The 23829-nt window shown below is 31.2% G+C and overlaps 1 protein-coding gene across 1 annotated transcript; it reads right to left on the bottom strand.

Moving 5' to 3' along the window:
• Positions 1–5536: 5536 nt before the first annotated feature.
• Positions 5537–20826, bottom strand: LOC143064716 (splicing factor C9orf78-like). Its single transcript, XM_076237748.1, has 9 exons — positions 20645–20826; positions 19145–19259; positions 18410–18468; positions 17168–17248; positions 13756–13824; positions 10071–10202; positions 8466–8599; positions 6902–7000; positions 5537–6065 (listed from the first exon to the last, which is right to left on the bottom strand). The coding sequence occupies exons 1-9, from the start codon at positions 20740–20742 to the stop codon at positions 5989–5991; spliced, it is 864 nt and encodes a 287-aa protein (XP_076093863.1). The 5' UTR covers positions 20743–20826; the 3' UTR covers positions 5537–5988.
• Between the last annotated feature and the right edge of the window lie 3003 nt (positions 20827–23829).

Here is a 23829-nt window from a genome sequence, read left to right as displayed (position 1 = left end):
TATTTGGTTTGACATTTTACTGTTGTGATATATAACCTTAATAAGTATATTGGGAGATAGTTGTGCACACTTCAAACTGGTTTAACCTCAACACTGTCATGCCTGTACCATGTCTTCTATTCACACTGATAAAATATTCAATACTCCAATGTTTTCTACAGTTCCCTTTTTGTTCTAAAATCTTTTCCTTTATAAAAATAAGGAAATGTGGTATGATCGCCAATGAAATAACTATCTATATTGAACCAAGGACAAAGATGTAAACAATTACATCTCACTGTACAGCTTCAACAATGAGCAAAACCCATACTGTCAAAATTCAAACTGAAAACTAACAGCCTGTTAGAAGAAGGAGAAACTAATACAGCAGACAGTAACCAAAGACAATTATTAGATAACTGGTCCAAAACAACGGAATACAAAAACAAACTGTGAAAATCATACTTAAGTACTATGCATAAAGTAACTAGAGACTCTAAAGAGCCTATGCAGCCTACCTAGTTTTATTTGCATCTGCAAAAGTGGAGACTCTAACATTGTAGACTGGGATAGAATTTATGAAATTTGTGAATCTTGTATTGTTTTATCATTTTTTTGTCAAGCCTGCGACTAAGCTTGACATATGGATAGTGATACAGCAGTGGTTACAGCTTCTGTGTTAGCTTACTTCTTAAAAGCTTTATGTTTGTGGAATACATGGATGCTACATACTTTGTATATAGATGCCTAATGTTGCCAAGTTTCTGTCTGTCTCATGACCATAGTCCTTGACCTCATTTTCATGGTTCAGTGACTACTTGAAAAAAAAGTTAATATTTTTTGTAATGTTAATTTCTCTCTTATTATGAGTAATAGGATAACTATATTTGGTATGTGTGTACCTTGCAAGGTTCATATCCCCGTCAGATAGTTTTCACTTGAACTCGATTTTATTTAATGGATCAGTGAACAAGATAAGTTTTGGTGGTCAAGTCCATATCTCAGATACTATAAGCAATAGGTCTTGCATATTTGATGTGTGGAAGGATATAAGGTGTACATGTCCAACTGGCAGGTGTCATCTGACCTTGACCTCATTTTCAAAGTTCAAAGGTCAATGTTAAGTTTTTGAGTTTTGGTCTCTTTTTTTCTAATACTATATGTAATACGTCTACTATATTTGGTGTATGGTAATATTTTCTGATGTACATGTCAGTCTTGCAGGTTTTATTAAACAGTCATATATTCCGGACAATTGTATAATGCCTTCACCTCATTTTCATGGACCATTTCTCAGTATTAGGTTTTTTGTGTTTTGGTCTGTTTTTCTTAAACTATAAGCAATAGGTCAACTCTATTTGTTGTATGGAAGGATTGTAAGCTGTACATGTCTGCCTGGCATGGTTCAACTGATCTTGAATTCATTTTCATGGTTCATTGGTCAATGTTATTTTTTTCTTGGTTAAGTCTGTTTCTTAGAAACTATAAGCAATAGGTCAACTACATTTAGTGTATTGACTGATTTTAAGGTGTACATATATTTCTCTTTTGGTTTATATAACCTTGACCTCATTTTCTTGGATCTTGATTAGTTTATGTGATAGTTAAAGTAAAGCTTTATCTTTAGGATTATCAACATAATATCAATGGTAAGTAAAGAAGGTGAGACATTTCAGCGTGTGCACTCTTGTTTTTCTATTCATTTTTTTATCTATCTAAAATAGTTTTTAAGGGCATTAAATAAAACTGCAAGAAGTTGGTAAAAATCATCATTTGAGGGTGATATGAAGCTGATCAGGAGTAAAAATCATCATTTGAGGGTGATATGAAGCTGATCAGGAGTAAAAATCATCATTTGAGGGTGATGATGCTGATCAGGAGTAAAAATCATCATTTGAGGGTGATATGAAGCTGATCAGGAGTAAAAATCATCATTTGAGGGTGATGATGCTGATCAGGAGTAAAAATCATCATTTGAGGGTGATGACGCTGATCAGGAGTAAAAATCATCATTTGAGGGTGACGACGCTGATCAGGAGTAAAAATCATCATTTGAGGTTGACGACGCTGATCAGGAGTAAAAATCATCATTTGAGGGTGACGACGCTGATCAGGAGTAAAAATCACAAAAATCATCATTTGAGGGTGATGACGCTGATCAGGAGTAAAAATCATCATTTGAGGAGTAAAAATCATCATTTGAGGTTGATGACGCTGATCAGGAGTAAAAATTATCATTTGAGGGTGATGACGCTGATCAGGAGTGTGACTATATTTTCTTATTTACAGATCTTATATAAATAATATGGGGTATGAATGCCAATGAGACAACTTTCCACAAGAGCATAGAAATAAGACTATAGGACAAAATACAGCCTTCAACAATGTCAAAAGTCCATACTGTAGTCAGCTTTATAGGCATCATTTTTTTATAATTTGTGCACTTTTTTGAAAAGTGTCTATCTATTTATTATATCTATCATAATAGTACAAAATACATGTACAGACAAAAACACACAATTGAATAAAGATGTCATAAGGCGTTCATTAAATGTAAGACCATTTAAACCTGTGTACTAGTCCATACCACAAAATCACTACATACATATAAGAAGAACAAATGGATATAATTTTTGATTGCTGTTCTCTATTTTAAATTTGCAATATGTAGCTATAGCTGTCACCCCACTTCAATGTTAAGACAATGGCTAGAACTGGTCTTAGCTCAATTCTCTGTGAATGTATTTCTGATCTATATATATCAAATTATGGATAACATCCTTAACATTTGAATGTGACAAAATTTTGAATGGATTGCAATAGCTGGAGTGAAACACTTAAAACAAGTCACTTTTGGAAACGGAAACCACTGTTACTAACCTTCATTCAAACCAATCCAAACATAAAGCTATAATTTCAGATATTGCAAGTCACCGACTTTTCAAGCCAGTCCCCGTTGGAAAAGATGAAAAAGAGATAAGATCTTTTCTTAATCTTTCCTTTGCCAACAAAGGTCTCGATGGCGTCAACTTAGGCAATATCCTTCATCATAAATTAGTTCAATCGAAAATACCTCCTTATTTCAAAGATCAGTGTGTACCAATTATTTCTTATACCTATACCAAACCTATTGCAACTAAAATTTTCAATTACAAACAGGTTTTGCAGGATCTCAATATTGACGACTTACAGTATAAACCTCCTGATTGCACTTGTGCTAGTTTCCAATTCACATATAATCAGGCTGGCCATGTTATTACCGGTGACCTCAACATTGTTAATAACACTTCCCTACGAAATGTGTTATCAAAAGGTCTGAAATATTGTGAGCCTAAATCCATCAATTGGAAATACAACTTTAAAAAATTTTGATGGATTCAGTCGAGGATTATGCCAGGCAATGGGCTGAGCGCGAGAAGGAAGACGTAGACACTCTTTCAGAATGGATTAAGGCAGTGAGGTCTATGATACAAATCAGAATTAAGAAACTGAATGGGTCTATCAATGCCCATGCTACGTCAATCTTTAAAGACCCAAATGTTGCAAAACACTTATCCTACCTCCATGACAAATATGTTGTTGTCCCCACAGATAATGCCCCAAACAACATCGTTTTTGTGTGTAAAACTCATTACATTAACTGCTTGATAAACGAAGTAGGTATTGACAATTCACTTGGAACTCAACATATACCCTCACAACACTCACGAAACAAAACTTTACGACAAAAGAGATGATTTCAGCTTTCCAATTGTGAACTTTCCATTTTTAAGTAGAAACATTCCAGCAGCACCTGCATACGGGGTATATTTCTCCAAATTGATATAATATTCCCGTGCTTGCATTTCCTATCATGACTTTCTTGATAGAGGGTTGCTGCTCACAAGGAAGCTATTAAACCAAGAGTTCCAAATGGTGAAGTTGCAATCATCCCTTTGTAAATTTTATGGACGCCATCAAGAGTTGGTTGACTGTTATGGAATAACCGTTTCACAAATGATATCGGATATGTTCCTTACGTCGTAACTACAATCCCTTCCCTTTCATGAATGTGACCTACTGAATTAGACTATTTATCGGATTTGTTATCACTTAAGCAACACAACGGGCGCCACATGTGGAGCAGGATCTGCTTACCCTTCCGGAGCACCTGAGATCACCCATAGTTTTTGGTGGGGTTTGTGTTACTTATTCTTTAGTTTTTTATGTTGTGTCATGTGTACTATTGTTTGTCTGTTTGTCTTTTTCATTTTTAGCCATGGCGTTGGTGGTTTATTTTCGATTTATGAGTTTGACTGTCCCTCTGGTATCTTTCATCCCTCTTTTTTAATGTTTTACTTATTTGGCTTCTCTCACTTTTGGCCTCAACTTAAAAAAAAAATGTATAATTTCCAATCACAAAACTACTCAATTCAAATAATTAGATTTGGTATGAATGTCAGAGACAAGTATCCCAATAGAAAATTAAAGAACATATGTCATGCCTCCACATTGTTATCAGACAAACACAACAGATTCCTTAGATCAAAGACATGTAACTCCTAAAAAAGTCAACTGATCAAATTTCTTGTTGACATGCAAATCTACAAATTATGCCCTCAAAGTTTCATGAAATTTTGTTGTATGGTTTCAGAGAAGTTGCAACGACAAAATAATGCATTAGTTTATTATGGTCAAAATTCTAATTTCAAAGGGGCATAATATTGGTGATAGTTTCGTAGGTGTTTGCAATTGTTGACTTCACCTCGTGTTATATTTTTACAAGCAGATCATGGCACAATTCTTATGAATGACTTAAAACAATCCAAGTGAACATAAGTCCTATGTTGTACAATGTTTCAGAAGTGTTGACAAAAAAAGTATATTGTAATGTTGTCAAAGTTGTTATTAAAAATCCTGGTGTTATCTATGCTTATAAAACAAAATAATAATACTAATTTAATGTGATGATTTTAATGATAAATGAATATGACAATGAAATACTGAAAATACAAATAACAAGAATGTGTCCAAAGTACACGGATGCCCCACTCCCACTATCATTTTCCATGTTCAATGGACCGTGAAATTGGATAAAAAATATAATTAGGCATTAAAATTAGAAAGATAATATCATAGGGAACATTTGTACTAAGTTTCAAGTTGATTGGACTTCAACTTCATCAAAAACTACCTTGACCAAAAACTTTAACCTGAAACATGCACTTTCATTTTCTATGTTCAGTGGACCGTGAAATTGGGGTCAAAAGTTTAATTTGGCTTTAAAATTCGAAAGATCATATCATAAGGAACATGTGTACTAAGTTTCAAGTTGATTGGACTTCAACTTCATCAAAAACTACCTTGACCAAAAACTTTAACCTGAAGCGGGACAGACGGACGAACGAACGGACGAACGAACGAACGAACGAACAGACGGACGGACGAACGAACGAACGGACGCACAGACCAGAAAACATAATGCCCCTCTACTATCGTAGGTGGGGCATAAAAAATACAATGATTTTATTGTTGATGTCATTAACCAACCAAAATTGGGAAATTTTGGCCACATTTTTCAACAATATTCAACAGTTTTGTCCAACAGGTACATGTAGTTGGATCATTCCTTCAATTGTGGACAAATAATGCATATTTTCTTTTTCTAATATTTAACTCATATCATTATTTAGATGACAAATTCTTAACCTGAATTTAAATATCAATAACATTGTCAAATTTTTAATCTACTCTTATGATGGTTGTTCAAAGTCATCAAACATGTAAGGATTGACTTGAAACATAATGGTCTTCATATGACCTATTTTTAGTCCCTGTTTTATCTTTGTGTATCTAGTCTAATTCAAGAGTCCAATGCTGCATTATTTTAATAGCAGTTATTTGCTTGAAACTTAGTCCATCTGGAATTTTATTTTACCATTATCAATGCAATTTTAAACATTTATCCACTGGTAGAACTCCAGTCATTGTTTTATAGTACAACACTTTGTTTATTATTAGACATATTCATTATCTTCTCATGTGCTTCTTAAATTTTTCATAATGAAAATCATCTGTTGCTTTTTCTGTGGAGCTTTTCTTCTTCCCTTTTAATATAAACAAATAAACATCATGTGAGCTACTATTTAAAATATTAAATGGATCAAGTCTTTAATTTCAATCGATGTAAATGTGGTAAAGAATTAAAAAATTCTGGCTTCTAGTTGTTTTAAAATCAATATTTTTCTATTTACGCATTATAATAAGTACACTGTGGGAATGGAGCCAAGGTTAAGACAGTTTTTGTCAATTTACTCTGAACTACACCATTATAAGGAAGACAGTTGGATGCATATATCATTTGGTTCATATTTACGAATAGAATGTTTTGATAACCAAAACATGCAGCAGACACTTTATATAGTACCATTAGAGTTCATCAAACTTTCCATAAAGCAACTTGTTATTTGAAAAACATTATACATACAGATAAGATGCCTTCAGATGATAATTATTTTTTTTAAAGTATTGACTAGTCATCATTTCTACCACTTTCACAAATTACAATAGAATGTAGGGTGACATATATAGTATGATATTAATTATTCAGGAGAAACATTATATGTTCAGATAAGCGAAGTATTGATAAGTCAGCATTTCTACCATTTCCCATGACTTTCACAACTTTTTTCTCTTCATTCAAGGATCATTTTACACTATCACACAGAAAACAGAAATATATGTTTACAGAAGGTCAGTAGCCTGTAGTATAACAATGATAGTGAATACACAATTCTCACAGACAGGGCTTGTGACATACTCTGTAAAGGATATATCAGTTCATATTGCTTTGTATTATCTTTACAAGTAAAACAATTGGTAAAAGAAACCAGCCTAATTACTCACTTGGTGATAAATTTTGAATTACATTAAAAATTCGTACCTGATATTTCTGACAATTTCTCAGCATCCCCTACTCTCAATGGTTCTGGTTTTGGCTCCTCTACCTTCTTCAGTATTGGTGCTGTATCTTCAATATTAACTAAAAACAGATATTAAGGATGTATTCTTCTGACTTTTCAGTCTCGTTGAAATCTCGTTCTTGAATTATTTCCAAAACATGTGATACAAGTGGAAAATATCAATGAATTTTAAAAATATTATAATCAAACATAACTCTGTGAAAAAATTGTGTATTTACAATGAATGGTTTTTGAGTAATCCAGTTTTCAAATTTTACCACCAATCAAGTCTGTATTTTTAGCCAAAATTTTGAGAAAATGGGTGAGGGGTACAAAAAATGATTTTACAAGAACCATGTACATCCCATATCATTTTTGTCTTTTCAATTTTCTTAGATATGTATTTTTCAATCATTAATACAAAAAAACTTAAATAATATGCATTTTGTTCTTAAAATTGAGAAAAATCACAAAAATACAAAATTGACAGCATAGTAAATTCTATATTTTTTTTAAGTAAAATTTATTCAGATTGGTCCACTTCATCATTATAGAAAGTATGAAAAAAAGTTTAATTGTGGAACTGTGATTTTTTTCACGATAATAACCCAAAAATAGGTAAAAATCGATGAAAAATGGAAAAATCATCAAAATTGGGCATTTTCAAAGGGCCGTAGCAAAAAAAGAAGTGCACCACCATATGATTTTTTCTTCGCCGATTATTTTGTTACAGTCTTATAAACCCAAAAATCAGGTTAAGAAAAAAAGTTTAATTCTAGAAATTTTTGGCTCCTCAGAGGTGTACATCCTTAAATAACTTTTGCTCATTTTCAAATGATATTTGAATAATAATAATATCAGTCAATTATTACAATATCTGTGTTGTGTTACGATGATGGGTGATGGACTCCTTCATGATCTATACAGTTCTTGTAAAGTTGGAAATAACAAAAGCAAGACAGGAGTTCACAAAATATATATGCTGATCAAAGATTTTGGACAAGCTTCATGTATACATTGATTCATTAAATCAGAAAAATGTCATGCCTTTAGTACAAATCAAGTATAAAATTATATTTGTTATTTTACGTATCTAAATGTTTTAAAAATGTTATAATTTGCAGTCAATGAAAACAAAATGTATTTTGGCCGTAAATGATTTCTCTTATGTATTAAAATTCCAACTTAAGATTCTGTGAAGAACCAATTACCAATTACTCATGATGCACATGTTCATATAAATTAATACCAAATGGCCATCCAGTTTTGAATTTATGCAATCAAAGTGACTCATTAAAACAATAATTCTCAAAATGTTATCAAACTTTTAAAATAGACTTGCTGTCTGTTGAAAATATCACCCTCGCTGTATTTGAATCCCTTTTACACAAAGCAATACTTTTCCTATGCTCCACAATTTTGTATTTACTATATGAAAAACAATTTTTAAACAAATGGATTTGGTTATTATTATTATTCTAACCTTGATATTTATTTTCATAAAAATCATTAGATGTTTTTGCAAATAATTTTCCTATAACTTACATCTGTTGTGTTGTATATAATTAGCAGCCATATTTGTAGGTACAAAGTCTGACACTACGTCCCTCTTCTTCATTCTCTCTTGTACAAGTTTCTGTTTAGCATCCTCTGTTGCCTCTATGTTCTTAATTTTTGCTCTGAATTAAATCACACAAGAAATTATTGATACCAGCACATTTACTAATTTTAATAATCAAAATAATGCAATCGTTTAATAGTGGGTTCAAAACTTTTTGAAGTTCTGTAAATTCAGAAATTATTGCAAGGTTTTTATTAATGCAAAAAATGTCTGACAGAACTGAAAAGTGCTTACATTTCACAACTCATTACTATCAAGTTAATGAATAAATATGATATCAATGCTTAATCAGTGTTCCAGCTAGCATGAAATGGAGGGGCGCCGCGCACTGCCCCGGAAATTTTGCACTCCTCTGCCCTCCTGATGTGCCCTCTGTGCCCTTTAGAAAAAAGTTTAAAAAACGATCTTTTTTCCTCATATCGTCGTCATGTGGTTGAGCTTTTTATACACACACTTCATTAAGACAACAGATTAAAATTGTTGACACTTGTTACCTTTAAAGAATCATTCCAATAGTAAATCGTCAACACGCAAAATGTGGACGAAAAGAAAGAAAAATTGACCAACTCCATAATGACAAGAAGAAAATATCAAAGACTTGCCAGTCTATTACATCTTTTTTCAAGAATAATGACCATCAAAGGTAAAAAAATAATTTAATTCTTTACTTTTATGAAAAATCGAGAAGAAGAAAGGTTTCTATCAGATATCGCAATTGTTCTTCTATTGTAAATTCTGCCGATTACGGAGCACTCGAAAATCCGATTTTGATATCATTTTTCTTAAATTGAAATCCGTTTTGACCAACTTTAATATTGATATTATTAGATACGCTCAACATGAAATAAACAGAGATGCTTGTTTTATTGATAATAAACTTTCAAAGTTGAATTAATTTATTATTGTGCCGATTACGGAGCTCTTGAAAGTCTGTATCAATTTTCTTATCGAAATCCGTTGTGACGTTAGTGCTCTCAGTTTGATTTTAACTTATATTTTCTAAATAAATGATTTTTAAACTTGTATATAATAGTATAGAGTATTTAACTTAGCTACATGCTTGCTAAAAATATGTCATTATGTGGTAATATTAAGAATTTGATTTTTTCAGTGAGAATGCACTTAAGTGCCCTTTTTTAAAAACGTGCCCCTCTATTTTCAAATCCTAGCTGGAACACTGCTTTATAGTAAATTTTGGACTGTCACTAGAAAATCAGGGTATATTTAAAGTGACAGAAATTTTGACTTGCAACTGGCCACCACAGATCCATCAAAGAGTTGTTGAAAGTGTTCTTACTATGCAAAAAGCTAGGTACTTTATTTACATGAGGCATCAGATTTAACGTCAACATTCTGACTGGATGTGGCTACAAACTTGAATATCACGCACAGCCAATCACACCCCCCCCCCAACACACACACACACACACACAAATACTTTGGCAAGCATTTTACTGCCCAAGTGACAGTATTTCTATTCCCACGTCACCCTTGGGAGGTAATCATGCAGGAAGATAGTGTGTACTCACTCAATGCCAAGGTCAACCTCTGGGATACCAGATAACATCTGATTGGACAACATATCCTCTGTATTCTTCAATGAGGATTCTATCTTTAACTTATTTGGTAGAGCATACAGTGTGTCACCCCTTTTCTTAGGTCTGAAAAAATAAATTAATGTTATGCTTATTAAAACAATGTAATTATACAATGACTTATGATGTGACAATGTAATTATATCATGACTTATGGTGTGACAATGTAATTATATCATGACTTATGGTGTGACAATGTAATTATATGACATATGATGTGACAATGTAATTATATCATGACTTATGGTGACAATGTTTCTTACTACAAAACTAAATATAATTAGAGACCAATTTTTTTCCAAAATTAGTGAAATAGTTCCCTCTTTTTTAAATATGACTAATGAAGCAAGATTTAAATTTTTGTATAGGTGTGGTGAGACTGATATAATTAGAATTATTGTTAAATTTATAAGCAACATGTGCATTTCTAGAAATGCTTTATTAAGTACTAAATATTTTTGTGGTTCTGTACCACCTCCTTATATAAATATACAATGTTTATGAATTTGGTATGATATATATGTTTGTATGTTTTGTAGTGTCTTGGTATCAATCCTGTAATTTTGGATTTCAAACCAATAAAAATTACTTACTTACTTATTTACTACAAAAGATTCTTTAATTCTTTATCAATTCATGTACTACATTGTAGTATAATAGTTTCTCTGAACCTGTCTTATTTCTAGACAATCAGTATTCCCTGTTATCAACACAATTGAAATGTAAATACATAAACATTCTTTGTTTATGTTTTTGCAAATTGTGAAGGGCTCAATTTAGATAAAATCCTGGCCTGCCTTAATAAAGCAGGAAATAAGCATGAGTTAAGGAAAGTTTAGAAACACCCCCATTATAATGTACTGTATAGACTTTTCAGTATATAAACTAGTTTTGACAAATTTAAAGATGTCTAAGTAAGAATCATGAAAATATATAAATTATTTACATATTGTCTAAGATGTATTGTTTAGTGGCAAATCTTTAATTAATATAACTTCATCAGCAAGGAAAATCCAATAAAATCTAAATAATTAATATCTGGCATACACTTTGAGCTAAAGTCATGATTAAAAAAGTTTTATTTGTAAAAATATCAGACTATCTTGAATTATTCATACATAAAAGATGACTGAAACTTAAATCCAAATGTCAGATGTATACCTGATAAATAATTGATCTACTGACAGAGTCTCTACGTACTTTGATCAAAAATCGTTCTTTAAAAGTACTGGTACTGGAATTTTCACAGAAGAAGAATAATATATATACATTTGTGTATATGAATAAATCAAATGAATATCATATATAATTTCTGTACTCATTGATGTGAAAAAAAAAACAGATGTAGAGATTATTACATCTAATCGAAATCAGTATTTTAAAGTCCTTTTGTGTGAATACAGCTTGTTAGCTATAGTACATGTATATGAACAATAGCTGTTAGCAAGAATTTCTTAGACAAATTAAGAACATTACTGCCAAATATGGTAAATACACCTATATTCTGTGATGTTTCAGCTATAATTTACACAGAGTGCACACACTGAAATGTCTCACCTTCTTTACTAATCATTGATATTATGTTGATAGTCCCTAAATATAAAGCTTTATTACAACTGTCACATAAATTTAACATTAACCAAGAAAACTAAACATTGACCAGTGAACCATGAAAATGAGGTCAAGGTCAGATGAACCATGCCCAGCAGACATGAACAGCTAACCATTCTTCCATACAACAAATATACTTGACCTATTGCTTCTAGTTTGAGAAAAACAGACCAAAACACAAAAACTAAACACTGAGCAATGAACCGTAAAAATGAGGTCAAGGTCAATTAAAACTTGCACAACAGACATATAGATCATAAAATATTTCCATACACCAAATATAGCTGATCTTTTGTATATAGTATTAGAAAAAAAGACCAAAACTCAAAAACTTAACTTTGACCACTGAACCATGAAAATGAGGTCAAGGTCAGATGACACCTGCCAGCGAGACATGTACACCTTACAATCATTCCATACACCAAATATAGTAGACCTATTACATACAGTATGAGAAAAACAGACCAAAACACAAATTTAACTGTAACCACTGGACCATGAAAATGAGGTCAAGGTCAGATGACACCTACCATGTACACCTTACAGTCCTTCCATACACCGAATATACTAGACCTATTGCTTACAGTATCTGAAATATGGACTTGATCACTAAAACTTAACCTTGTTTACTGATCCATGAAATGAGGTCGAGGTCAAGTTAAAACTGTCTGAAGGGCATGAGAATCTTGCAAGGTACGCACATACCAAATATAGTTATCCTATTACTTATAATAAGAGAGAATTTAACATTACAAAAAATCCTAACTTTTTTTTCAAGTAGTCACTGAACCATGAAAATGGGGTCAAGGACATTGGACATGTGACTGACGGAAACTTTGTAACATGAGGCATCTATAAACAAAGTATGAAGCATCCATGTCTTCCACCTTCTGAAAGATAAAGCTTTTAAAAAGTTAGCTAACGCTGCCACCGCCGCCACCCCTGCCGGATTACTATCCCTATGTCGAGCTTTCTGGGACAAAAGTTGCAGGTTCGACAAAAATATACAAAACTTGGTGCTGATAAGAGAAAGAAAATATTTCACTCCTTTCAGGCTTTTTAAAAAACCTAAAATATGGATAATTTTGAACAAGAGTCACATGATGAAAGACTTGCCTGTGGATTTAGTTATGATTGAGGTGTCATGTGTAAATTCTTTAAGGTCAAGGTTTTGACACTGAGTATATCAATGATTTTGCTATCATACCATATTAATAAATACAACAGACCTCATGCCAACCAAATAATTGAACAGTTTCATATTTTTCATGTCAGGGCCTTTTATAGCCAACTATACAATACAAGTTGTTCTCTTTATTGAAGCTTCTTGTGTTGCCTATATTTGTTACATCTACTTATTTTGAACTTAGGTGGAAAATTGTCTTATTGGCTAATCGTATAACATCTCCTCATTTTTATATCGTGTCTATAATGGCAGTTTGGAAATTTCTTAAACAACTTTAACTTTGGAAAGTTTTCTCTTGTAGACAAGTAAAATATCATGGTCAATTGCCCAAAGGACTAGCTGTTAAAAATTATATGTAAATCCCTATGCTGTTTTGGTGCGATTAATTCTATATCTGTTTTATTTTGATTGATTGATTCAATGTAGAAATTATTTTTGCTGAATTTGCTGTAGAGAGTAGAGTAATCAACTATTCTAATTTTTAAAACTTTCATTACATGGTGTTAATAATATAAAGATAAGAAGATGTGGTATGATTGCCAATGAGACAACTCTCAACCAGAAACCAAACGACAAAGAAGTTCACAACTATAAGTCACCATACAGCCTTCTACAATGAGGAAAAAAACCATACCACATAGTCAGCTATAAAAGATCCGTAAATTACAAATTTAAAACAATTCAAACAAGGAAACAAACTGCTTAATTTATGTAAAAAAAAACAAAGAGAGAAATACAAATATGATATATAGAACATGATAAGAAAATACATACTGTAAACAAAAGTTTCACTCTACCTACAAATGTATATCAATAACTCACTTAAAATCTGTTTCTTTATCATTTATATTGCCTTTCTTCTTTGCAAGTTGATCTTCCACATATTTCAACCTAAAAAGCACATAAATATTTGCAAGGTTTACTAACAAATCAAGAATTCTTTCAATTAAATTCTGATCATTTTGTTGTCAATCAATAGTCTACTTGCCAATTCCCATAATTGATCCTGTAATTAGAGATCCCTTTTTTAGTTGTCTCCCTTATGATGGACATTAATTTTTATTTACAATGTAGAGCTAACAGAAAGAGCAAATTTACCTGTGTGTAATGTGAGTAATTTTTACAATTTTCAAATCTTTTAATTACATTAATTTGTTGTTAAGCTAAATACTTTTGACATCAGAAATTATTTTTCATGAAATATTAAATAAACCGCAGATTCATAACTTTCAATTCACCATGATTTGCATTGGCGAATGACAATTTTGTCCGGTATAGAACCAGTCTAAGATAGATAAAGGGAAGTTATTTGTTTAAAAAGTTTGTAATAATAAAAATCAAATCGTTAATTGGCAAATGGACTATTGCTGCAGATAAAACTAGATGTGTCAAAGCGACACGAATGGCCCCGTCTCAAAAAGTTGAAAAATCTGCAATTTCAAAAACATGTGTGGACACAAACATGATGGTAGTCTCATAGTTGTAAACCCTCAATTTTGGCAAAAATTAGCTGAGCTGAACAAATCTTAAACTTGATCTGTAACTCATCATGAGTAACTCATATACCTAAAAACCATCCCAATATCTGAAAGTGTTTAGAAAAAAGTCTGTATAACTATGTTTTTCAACAATTTATCAAAGTCCATAGCCTTTAATTTCAGCAAAAATTAGCTGAGCGAAAAAAAACTTAAACTTGGTCTGTAACTCATCTTGGTTCACTCACATGCCAAAATTCATCCCAATGTCTGAAAGAGTTTAGAAAAAAGGTCTGTATAACTGTGATTTTCAACAATTTATCATTTAGTCCAAAGCCCGTAATTTCGGCAAAAAAAAACACAAAAAACTTAAGCTTGGTCTGAAACTCATCTTGGTTAACTCACATGCCAAAAATCATCCCAATATCTGAAAGAGTTTAAAAAAAGGTCTGTATATCTGTGATTTTTAACAATTTATCAAAGTCCAAAGCCAATTTTTCGACAAAAATTAGGGGAGCGGAACGAAACTTAAACTTGATCTGTAACTCATCATGGTTAACTCACATACCAAAAATCAGCCCAATATCTAAAGGCGTTTAGAAAAAAACTATGTATAATGGTTTGTTGTGGAATGACGGAATGAGGGAATTACGGAATTACAGAATTACGGAATTTCAGACAAGGGTAAAACTATACGGCACCGACAACTTCGTTGTGGGGGCCATAACAAAAGATGCTGAATGAAATTAATTTATATTTGAAGTTTTTATTGTTCCCTGTAAACAAATAACTTTTTCCTGTGTATTGAAACTGTATATAAATGAATGCTAAACAGTGTAGCTTTATTTTATGTAAGTGTTAGTCAGTCAATTGGTGGTGTGGGTTGTTGCTTTATAAATCAAAGGACTGGACTGTTAAGCAAATTCAAAATTCAGTCGAACCTTCTATAAAAGGCACGTCTTTTCAGCAAAAACCTTTTTCTGTCCTGCTGAGACTAAACATATGCATTTTGAACCTCAAGTCAAAATAAATATCTTGATTTTATGGTGATGTTGTTCATAGAGCCAGTAAATTTATTTAGACTCATGTTAACTTATTAATCCTTTTGATCAACTTATTCCTAAAGGTTATCAATTTAACACTGTCATTATTACTTTGAATATTGTCGACCATATATTAACACTGACTTTCTTTTAAATAATCTTTTAGTTTTGAAGATATTTTAGTATGTACCATTTTTGAGTGAAAATTTATAAGTAGACCAACACTTAACTGTGCATTTACATGTATCAATGATAAACCTTAGTTATATGAAAGGAGTGACTGGTGAAAAATAATGTTTATCCAATTCATGAACCAATGCATGTATATCATAAACTTAGTCTTAGTGTGCTTGATTTTAACATTTTTTACAAAAACATATCATATATTCCTCAATTTTTTTCTCCCTGTCTGCTACGATTTAACAAATATGACAACTAATTAATTGTTGTGTTTGAAGCCATAGTTTACTGATTGTCACCTTAAAGTAAACAATCAACAAAGTAGCATGTTTATTTAGCATGTATATAACATGTACAATCAGATAATAGTTTAATTTAATTACAGATCAATGTGTATTGCGATCATTTTTTTTTTTAATTTCAGGCCACGGTTTTTTAATAAGTTGGTTTACGGATTTTCTCCATGAAAAAGTCGGGTCAGTCAGTCGGGAAAAAATAAGAAAAAAATCTTTCCCAAGACAGAAAAATATGCAAAATAAATATATATTTCACCTTTCTAATAATATGTTTGTTATTCTATTTTGTCATCATTTCTTAAATTTTAGTTCGATGAAATATTATTGCTCAGCTGTCATAAACATTGCAAGACATTGTCTAATAATTTCCCATAAAAAGGGGGGGGGGTTGCACGGACAAAGACGAAATTTTAACATCGTCACTTCTGTCTTCACTAACAAGAAATTACAGATGAGCATAGCTCTTAATCAATTCCAGAAAACTTGCTGAATAATGATCTTCAAGCACGAAAACTGATAAAGAAGAAAATGTAAAAATGTCGTACAAAAATAAATTTCAACACAGGTTTCTAAAACGTAATAGACTCGTCCACTGGAAAAACGAGAATGTCGGGTAAATCTGTTGTCATGCATTCCCATTTTTTATCCAAATTGACGATAGATTTTTATTATCTATGAAACAAGAAAATTTCAAATGATTTGTTAATATTCAATACTTTTAACTTGATGTCTTGAACTTCCACCTGTCCACATTTGGACAAGTCTATTTCTATGAGATGATGCATCTTACGGACTGATGACAAATAAGGGAAACAAACTTATTGTGTAATTGGTTTTAAACACAGGTTTCGTTCCGCAAAATTATTTGCGCAAACAACATTTCAAGGTCAGTGATAATTGATTTGTCTATTTTTAGAAATGTAAACTGGAAGTTTTATTTTTTCACAACAGAAATTGTTATCAATTCTATTAGTGATTAATGGATTTCATTTCACAAAAAAAGAATATTTTAATTATTTTTCAGGGAAAATGAATTTGTAATGGTCGACGGGAATAAAAAAGCATGAAGTGTCAATTTTATTTTTATTCTGGAAATCGGCGGAAATCGGCAAAATCGGGTCGGCAGATCCGTAAACCAACAAATTAAAAAATCCTAGCCTTAGGTTTTATATGACTTTAAATGAACATTTTGATCCAGTGTGTTAAACACAATTAATTACTTAAGAAATGACCTACATACATTTCTGTGTCTTCATCCCTTCTATTAGTTTCTGCTGCAAAAGCTGTCCCAATGGCTTCTACATCTTCTTTGGACATATCTCTGTAAATATGTATATAAACAAAAATGAAAATGAGATTTAAATGCTTGTTTGAATTTTTTCTTTTACACAACTGTAAATGTCAAAGACAATTGATAGTCAGTCACAAGCTATTCTCACTTTTTTTGTATGCACATATGTTGGATAAAAAGGCATGCTGATAATATTTTTAAATAACAGTTAAATTTAGACAGGTATATCAGTTTTCTAATACATGATGTTTAATCAGTTTATGACTTTTTATGATATACTTGATTAACAAACCTTAACATATTCTGCAAAAAAGTACAAAATTAGCATGAGAAGAAAAAATCTTTCAAAAAATGTTTATCAAATCATTTAAGTTCACAATTCAACATTTTATGCCTATCTATAGGACTTTGCACTAAGTTGATTTCAAATGAAATATATTCTCATTATACAGAGCAGATTTTTAAAAGAAACAAAACAAAGGAAGTTGTATATTGAGGTCAAATTGACCATTACATGATCAAATGCATTTTAAATTTCTCTAATTTTCAGAATTAAACATTTACACTACCTATACACTTACAGGATAAATATATCACTGCAGTTTGGGTTTTAATTAATTTTTAACTTATTTTCTATTGTACTTATTTCATATGTTTTTTTGGATATCAATTTAATAAGAATATCTCGACTGAATGCTATGGAAAGAGTGCCGAAATAATTATGTGAAATAAACACACTTGAGAACAAACAAATTATCCAGGAATGCTACTAGTGTCAACTTTAACTTGCATTGCAAATAATATAAACTGTATGCAATCTTCTAAAATAAAAGGAGGCATAATATAATTTTTTTATTTCTGGATCTATTTAGACACCTTACAATTTGTACATTTCTGAATTATGAAAATGACCGATATTCTTAAATTTGTTACTAACTCTATGAAACCTGTAAGATATGAATATCTAAACAGGGGCTACATGTAATGATCTCAAGTAACTGAATTGACAAATGTACATGCTGACAAAGGTCATTAAAGAAATCTTCCACATAGGCTAATCCAATTTATATAAATACTCTTTTGTTTTCATAAAATTTGTACAATCTATCCATTTAAAGATGTAGAAATGAACTTCTTTGAAAGGAATTCAGTACTTGTTTTTTGTCCATACATATAGGTACATATACTCACGATTTATTCAAAGTTTTCATATCAACAATTCCTCCTGTAAGTCTCTTAAATGGGTCTTTCTAAAATTATAAAGAAGTGTAGAAATGAGTAAATAGTATTCAGACAAAATATTTGTCCCATAGACTACACAAAAATCTCAAAGTATGTCATGGAAGACACACTTTTTGACTTACATAATTATGGTAGTAAAAGTCTAATTTCTGTATTATTCATCATGTTCATTGTTATGACAATTTCAATGCTGACCTCCATGTTGGGCCTTTTGATATAGAAATATAGCAATATAAAAGATAGGGTATGCCAGATTGCCAAAGAGATAACTATTCATAGAGATGTGAACAATTATAGATCACTAATCATCTTCAACAATGAGCAAAACCCATACTGTATCCTAGAAGCTATTTAAGGTCCAAGTATGACAAAACTTGAAACAATTCTAAAGAGAAAGCATGACTGATATCACAAACAATAAAAAAAAATAAAAATACCAAATTTATCATGTCTGTAAAGTCCAAAATAATTATGAGCACATGGTCATTGCTTTTTTTTTTTTTTTTTTTTTTTTTAACTTTTTTGCTTTGCATTGCTTGGTAGCAGAAATCTTTTAAAATTCTATACTCCTTTTTTTTTTTTTTAAATAAATGGCTTATAGAAAATGAATTTCAGTAAGAACATTCAAATTATAAATTATCAAGGAGTAAATGACTTATCAGTGCCGCTTTTGAGACTGCTTACATCAGTTACTTCTTCTGTTTTAGGTATTTTCTTCCCCAATGCTAGTACAGCAGCACTCACACCTTTGGGTTTCTCTCTTTGCTTTTGTAATTCCTTTATGTCTTTTAATTTAGATCTGAAAATAAAAAATAAATATATCAAACATATTATGTACTATTGTCACCACATGGTCACTAATGTATATATGTTCCGGACCATATGAGTATTTGGACCATACGCGTATGGTCATGACCATATGCGTATACTCATATGGTCCGACCGTACGCGTATGGTCGGACCATATGAGTATATTTACGGGCCGGACCATATGAGTATTTGGACCATATAGGTATATTTTTTTTTCAAATTCCATTTTTAACGTTTCAATAATACAGAAACTTTATCAAACAGTGATGGTTATATGACAATTTATTAATTTAATAATCCAAAAACTACGTAAAAATTAAATATTGATGCCATAGTTTGTTTTCATCGCTAGTTACATTCTTACATGTAGGCTTGGGGTGACATTTACTTCCACACGGTATCATGGCTTTTTTGTGCTTGATCCTCATCATTTACACCTTTTGTTTGTGAGTGAAAAGCTAGCTTTTGCAGCTGTGTACAGTGGTACCGAGGTATTTTGCCATTCTGATGTATACAGTGTTTTTAAGAAGCTCTAGATCTCAAATATCGTAAAATGACTGCAATACACCATATTCTCAAGACAACTTAAATAAACTATGTTACTTTCCAGTGACTTGTTGTGTAACAGTTCATTAAAACAATTTTGGAATTTATGTTTTTTAGTCGACATATTTCCATTCACTCGTAATAACAAATCGGTAATGACCCTCGGTACGTATATAAAATGTGTTTACTATAAAATTGACTGTTAAGTAAAATTAACTATGTAAGACTTCTTATTTTTATTTAGCTTATCTTTTTATTATAATATGATAATAAAATTACCTATATGATCATGTATGAAAGCGTCTTTTTAATGAACGGTCATACCATATGAAGAGTTTAGAAGTATTAAAAGTAAACCGTAACAGAGTGTTAATTACCCCGACCATATGAATATATACCCATATGGTCATGACCATACGCGTATGGTCCAAATACTCATATGGTCCGGAACATATATATAATACAAATATCTAAAAAGAAAAACTGGTAGCAAAAATGAAATTGAAGATTATGTCACAAAAGAATAACTTACAACAAGACATAGATAAATATACATTTACATGTACATATATGAAATTTGTCAGATTTTAATCCTGATCCTTCTGAGAGAGAAACCCAATCATTTGTAAGATTTTTCATCAAAAGAGGTAATATATTGTTTTATCTTATTACGACAACGACAAATGCATTTAACTTTTACATATCAAGTGGATGCCAGGCTTTACAACTTTTCGTACTGGACATATAAATCTACTCATAGTAGTTTTTGAGGTGTATAAAATACAACAAAAAAATATTTTTGTCCATTTGTTACATGAAGTAATTTACTCAATGTCATCTGCATCCTCGTTCGAATTGTCATCGCTCTCTGATGAGTGACGTCTTTTTCTGATTGCTCTACATTTTTTCTTCTTGAAAACCTCCATCTATCTTTCTTTATTTTGGTCAACTTTCTTGGCAAAAAATACGAACATATTAGTTTTTAACAAGGGAGGTAATCGACGTAACACAATAAAAGTTGTACGGATGGGATCGGACACGTTTTTATTCCGAATATTGTATGTTTTTTCTCTAAGATATGAAGTACTAGTAGCCTACACTGTGTTTATGAATGAATATTTAGGATTTTTCACGAAAAATAATGATATATAGATAAATGAAGGTCAATGTATAGTTATTATTAAAATATTGTGGTTACTAATCGCCCATCGGCAAATATCAACTGATTATTCTATATTTTTTATACAATATTATAAGGCAGTGGCTATTTGACCGGCACCGGCAAAATAGCAAATAATTTGCTATTTAGCCGGCACTGATTATAAAATTGTATCTCAATAATCTCACTGGCATTAAAATGTAAGAATAATAATTAAATATCATTTTTTTTTAATTCAAAACCTTTTGTTACTGTTGCTCATATAAACACTTAAACTTAAATCTAAAAAAATAAAAAAAAACTATCGGTTGCGTACACATGGAAAATTTGAAAAAAATAAAAATATGGTGAATCTATTAAGATTAGAATTGAAGTAATAAGATAAATTTAAAAGTAAAAAATACAAATATGATAATAGTCACTTTGTAGCTATACTACATTTTGGAAACTAGTATATTCTTTTCATTTACGGAACCAGCATTGTGATTGTGTTGCCGATGCAATGGCAGAATGGTCTTAGCTTTCAGTACCATGAGAAGACTTGAGAAATACAATTATAATCAAGCGATTATCTGGCTTGGTCTTTTGAACATAAACCGTGAAAAAAGAAAAAATTCATCAGACACATTTTTTTTTCAGTATAAGAAAGGAAAGGAAATGGTCCTTGATTTTTATAATTATATTTGAGAATTAAAAGTTGAAAAAAAAGATTAAAAAATAAAATGTAATTGTATTTATTTTTGTATTTTCTCATTTAAAAAATATCATGTAAGTTACACCGTAGACGCTGTTCCTTAATCTAGCTCAACCCAATACACATTAGAAATTTGTTTTTCTCTAATTATTTTTTTCTTCGAATTTATTTATCATATATTGAGTTTCAAAAGTTGATTTTTAACTGCTGAAAATATGATTTTTGTGAGGGCATGTTAAGTCCCAGGAAATTGTGAGAATGCAGGATTTTTCACGATAAACAACAAGCAAACAACTATTAATATTGTCTGTCATGTCTGTTTTATGATGTAGTTTTGCATAACACTATTTTTATCACTGGCACGATATTTTAACCATAGATTTTACACAGATTTGAAAATCAACTTTTTTATAAATATTTTAGAAAAAAATATATTTAATAATGTATTTACAAATTTGTTTTCATGCTTTTAATTAATATCATAACGTTATAAATTATTTATTTATGAAAATCTTTTATTTTTTATTGTACTGTATTTTTAGCTCACCTGGCCCAAAGGGCCAAGTGAGCTTTTCCCATCACTTGGCGTCCGGCGTCCGTCGTCCGTCGTCGTTAACTTTTACAAAAATCTTCTCCTCTGAAACTACCAGGCCAAATTTTACCAAACTTGGCCACAATCATCATTGGGGTATCTAGTTTAAAAAATGTGTCCGGTGACCCGGTCAACCAACCAAGATGGCCGCCATGGCTAAAAATAGAACATAGGGGTAAAAACCAAAGCATTTAGAGCAAATCTGACGAGGTTAAATTGTTCATCAGGTCAAGATCTATCTGCCTTTAAATTTTCAGATGAATCGGACAACCCATTGTTGGGTTGCTTCCCCTAAATTGGTAATTTTTAAGGAAATTTTGCGGTTTTTGGTTATTATCTTGAATACTATTATAGATAGAGATAACCTGTAAACAGCAATAATGTTCAGAAAAGTAAGATTTACAAATAAGTCAACATGACTGAACTGGTCAATTGACCCCCTAAGGAGTTATTGTCCTTTATAGTAAATTTTTAACAATTTTCATAAAATTTGTAAATTTTTACTAATATTTTCCACTGAAACTACTGGGCCATGTTCATTATAGATAGAGATAATTGTAAGCAGCAAGAATGTTCAGTAAAGTAAGATGTACAAACACATCACCATCAACAAAACACAATTTTGTCATGAATCTATCTGCTTTTTTTGTTAAATATTCACATATACCAAGATGAGCGACACAGGCTCTTTAGAGCCTCTAGTTATTAATGCTTGATATTGTGATAAAATTATTTAAATTATTATTAAGCTTTTTTATTCTCTACTAATCACATCAATGAACAGTTTTATTCAGTGCCGGCTAAATAGCAAATTTTTTTTAATTTTTTGTTTCTATAGATCATATTTAAGTGTTTAGATGTTTGTTGAGAACAGATATTGGTATACATGTGTGAATGTTGACATTTTATTGTGTCAGATTGCGAACTAAGTAGATCTGTCGGGTATATGACTACAATATGATCTATGATTTTGTAGAAGAAGATGAAGCGTGTTCTTGTTCCATTTTTTTTTTAAGTTAGACTCACTATGGATTGTTAAGCCAAGATCATTTGTGGATATTTCTTTTGGCAGCAAATGTTGTTGAAGGGTATAGTTGAATTCTAATGGGGTTTTCTTGGTTGTTATCTGAATGACCGAACACTTTTCTGGATGGAATGACATGGGCAAATCCTGCGAATCTAAGGTCTTTTTATTTTCGTATTGATTTGCAAATAATGGTGTCATCTACCCCCCAGAATACACAAGGAACAGAATAGGGCATTAACTGTTCCTTGGGGGAACATCAGATGTTTATTTATTATTTGAACTAGAGGTTTGAAATTGACTCCAGTGAAGGCGAGTACTCTTAATTCGGTAATTCATGTATGTTGTTTTTATTTTTACTTGTATAGTGTTTTTTACCGATCTGCCATGCCATATTGAACTGATTTGCATCGACTAGTGTGTTTTAAACTTGTGTCCCAGGTTATGGGCTTACAAACCTTTATTGTGAAGGATTTGAAACCTTTAAAGTTTCGTGAGAATCATTTTGCGTTTGTTAGGGCATTTAAAATGTTTGAAGCTTGAC

This window comes from Mytilus galloprovincialis, chromosome 2 (genome assembly GCF_965363235.1).
Source record: "Mytilus galloprovincialis chromosome 2, xbMytGall1.hap1.1, whole genome shotgun sequence".
NCBI lineage: Eukaryota > Metazoa > Mollusca > Bivalvia > Mytilida > Mytilidae > Mytilus > Mytilus galloprovincialis.
This window is presented reverse-complemented; position numbering and strand designations above follow the sequence as displayed.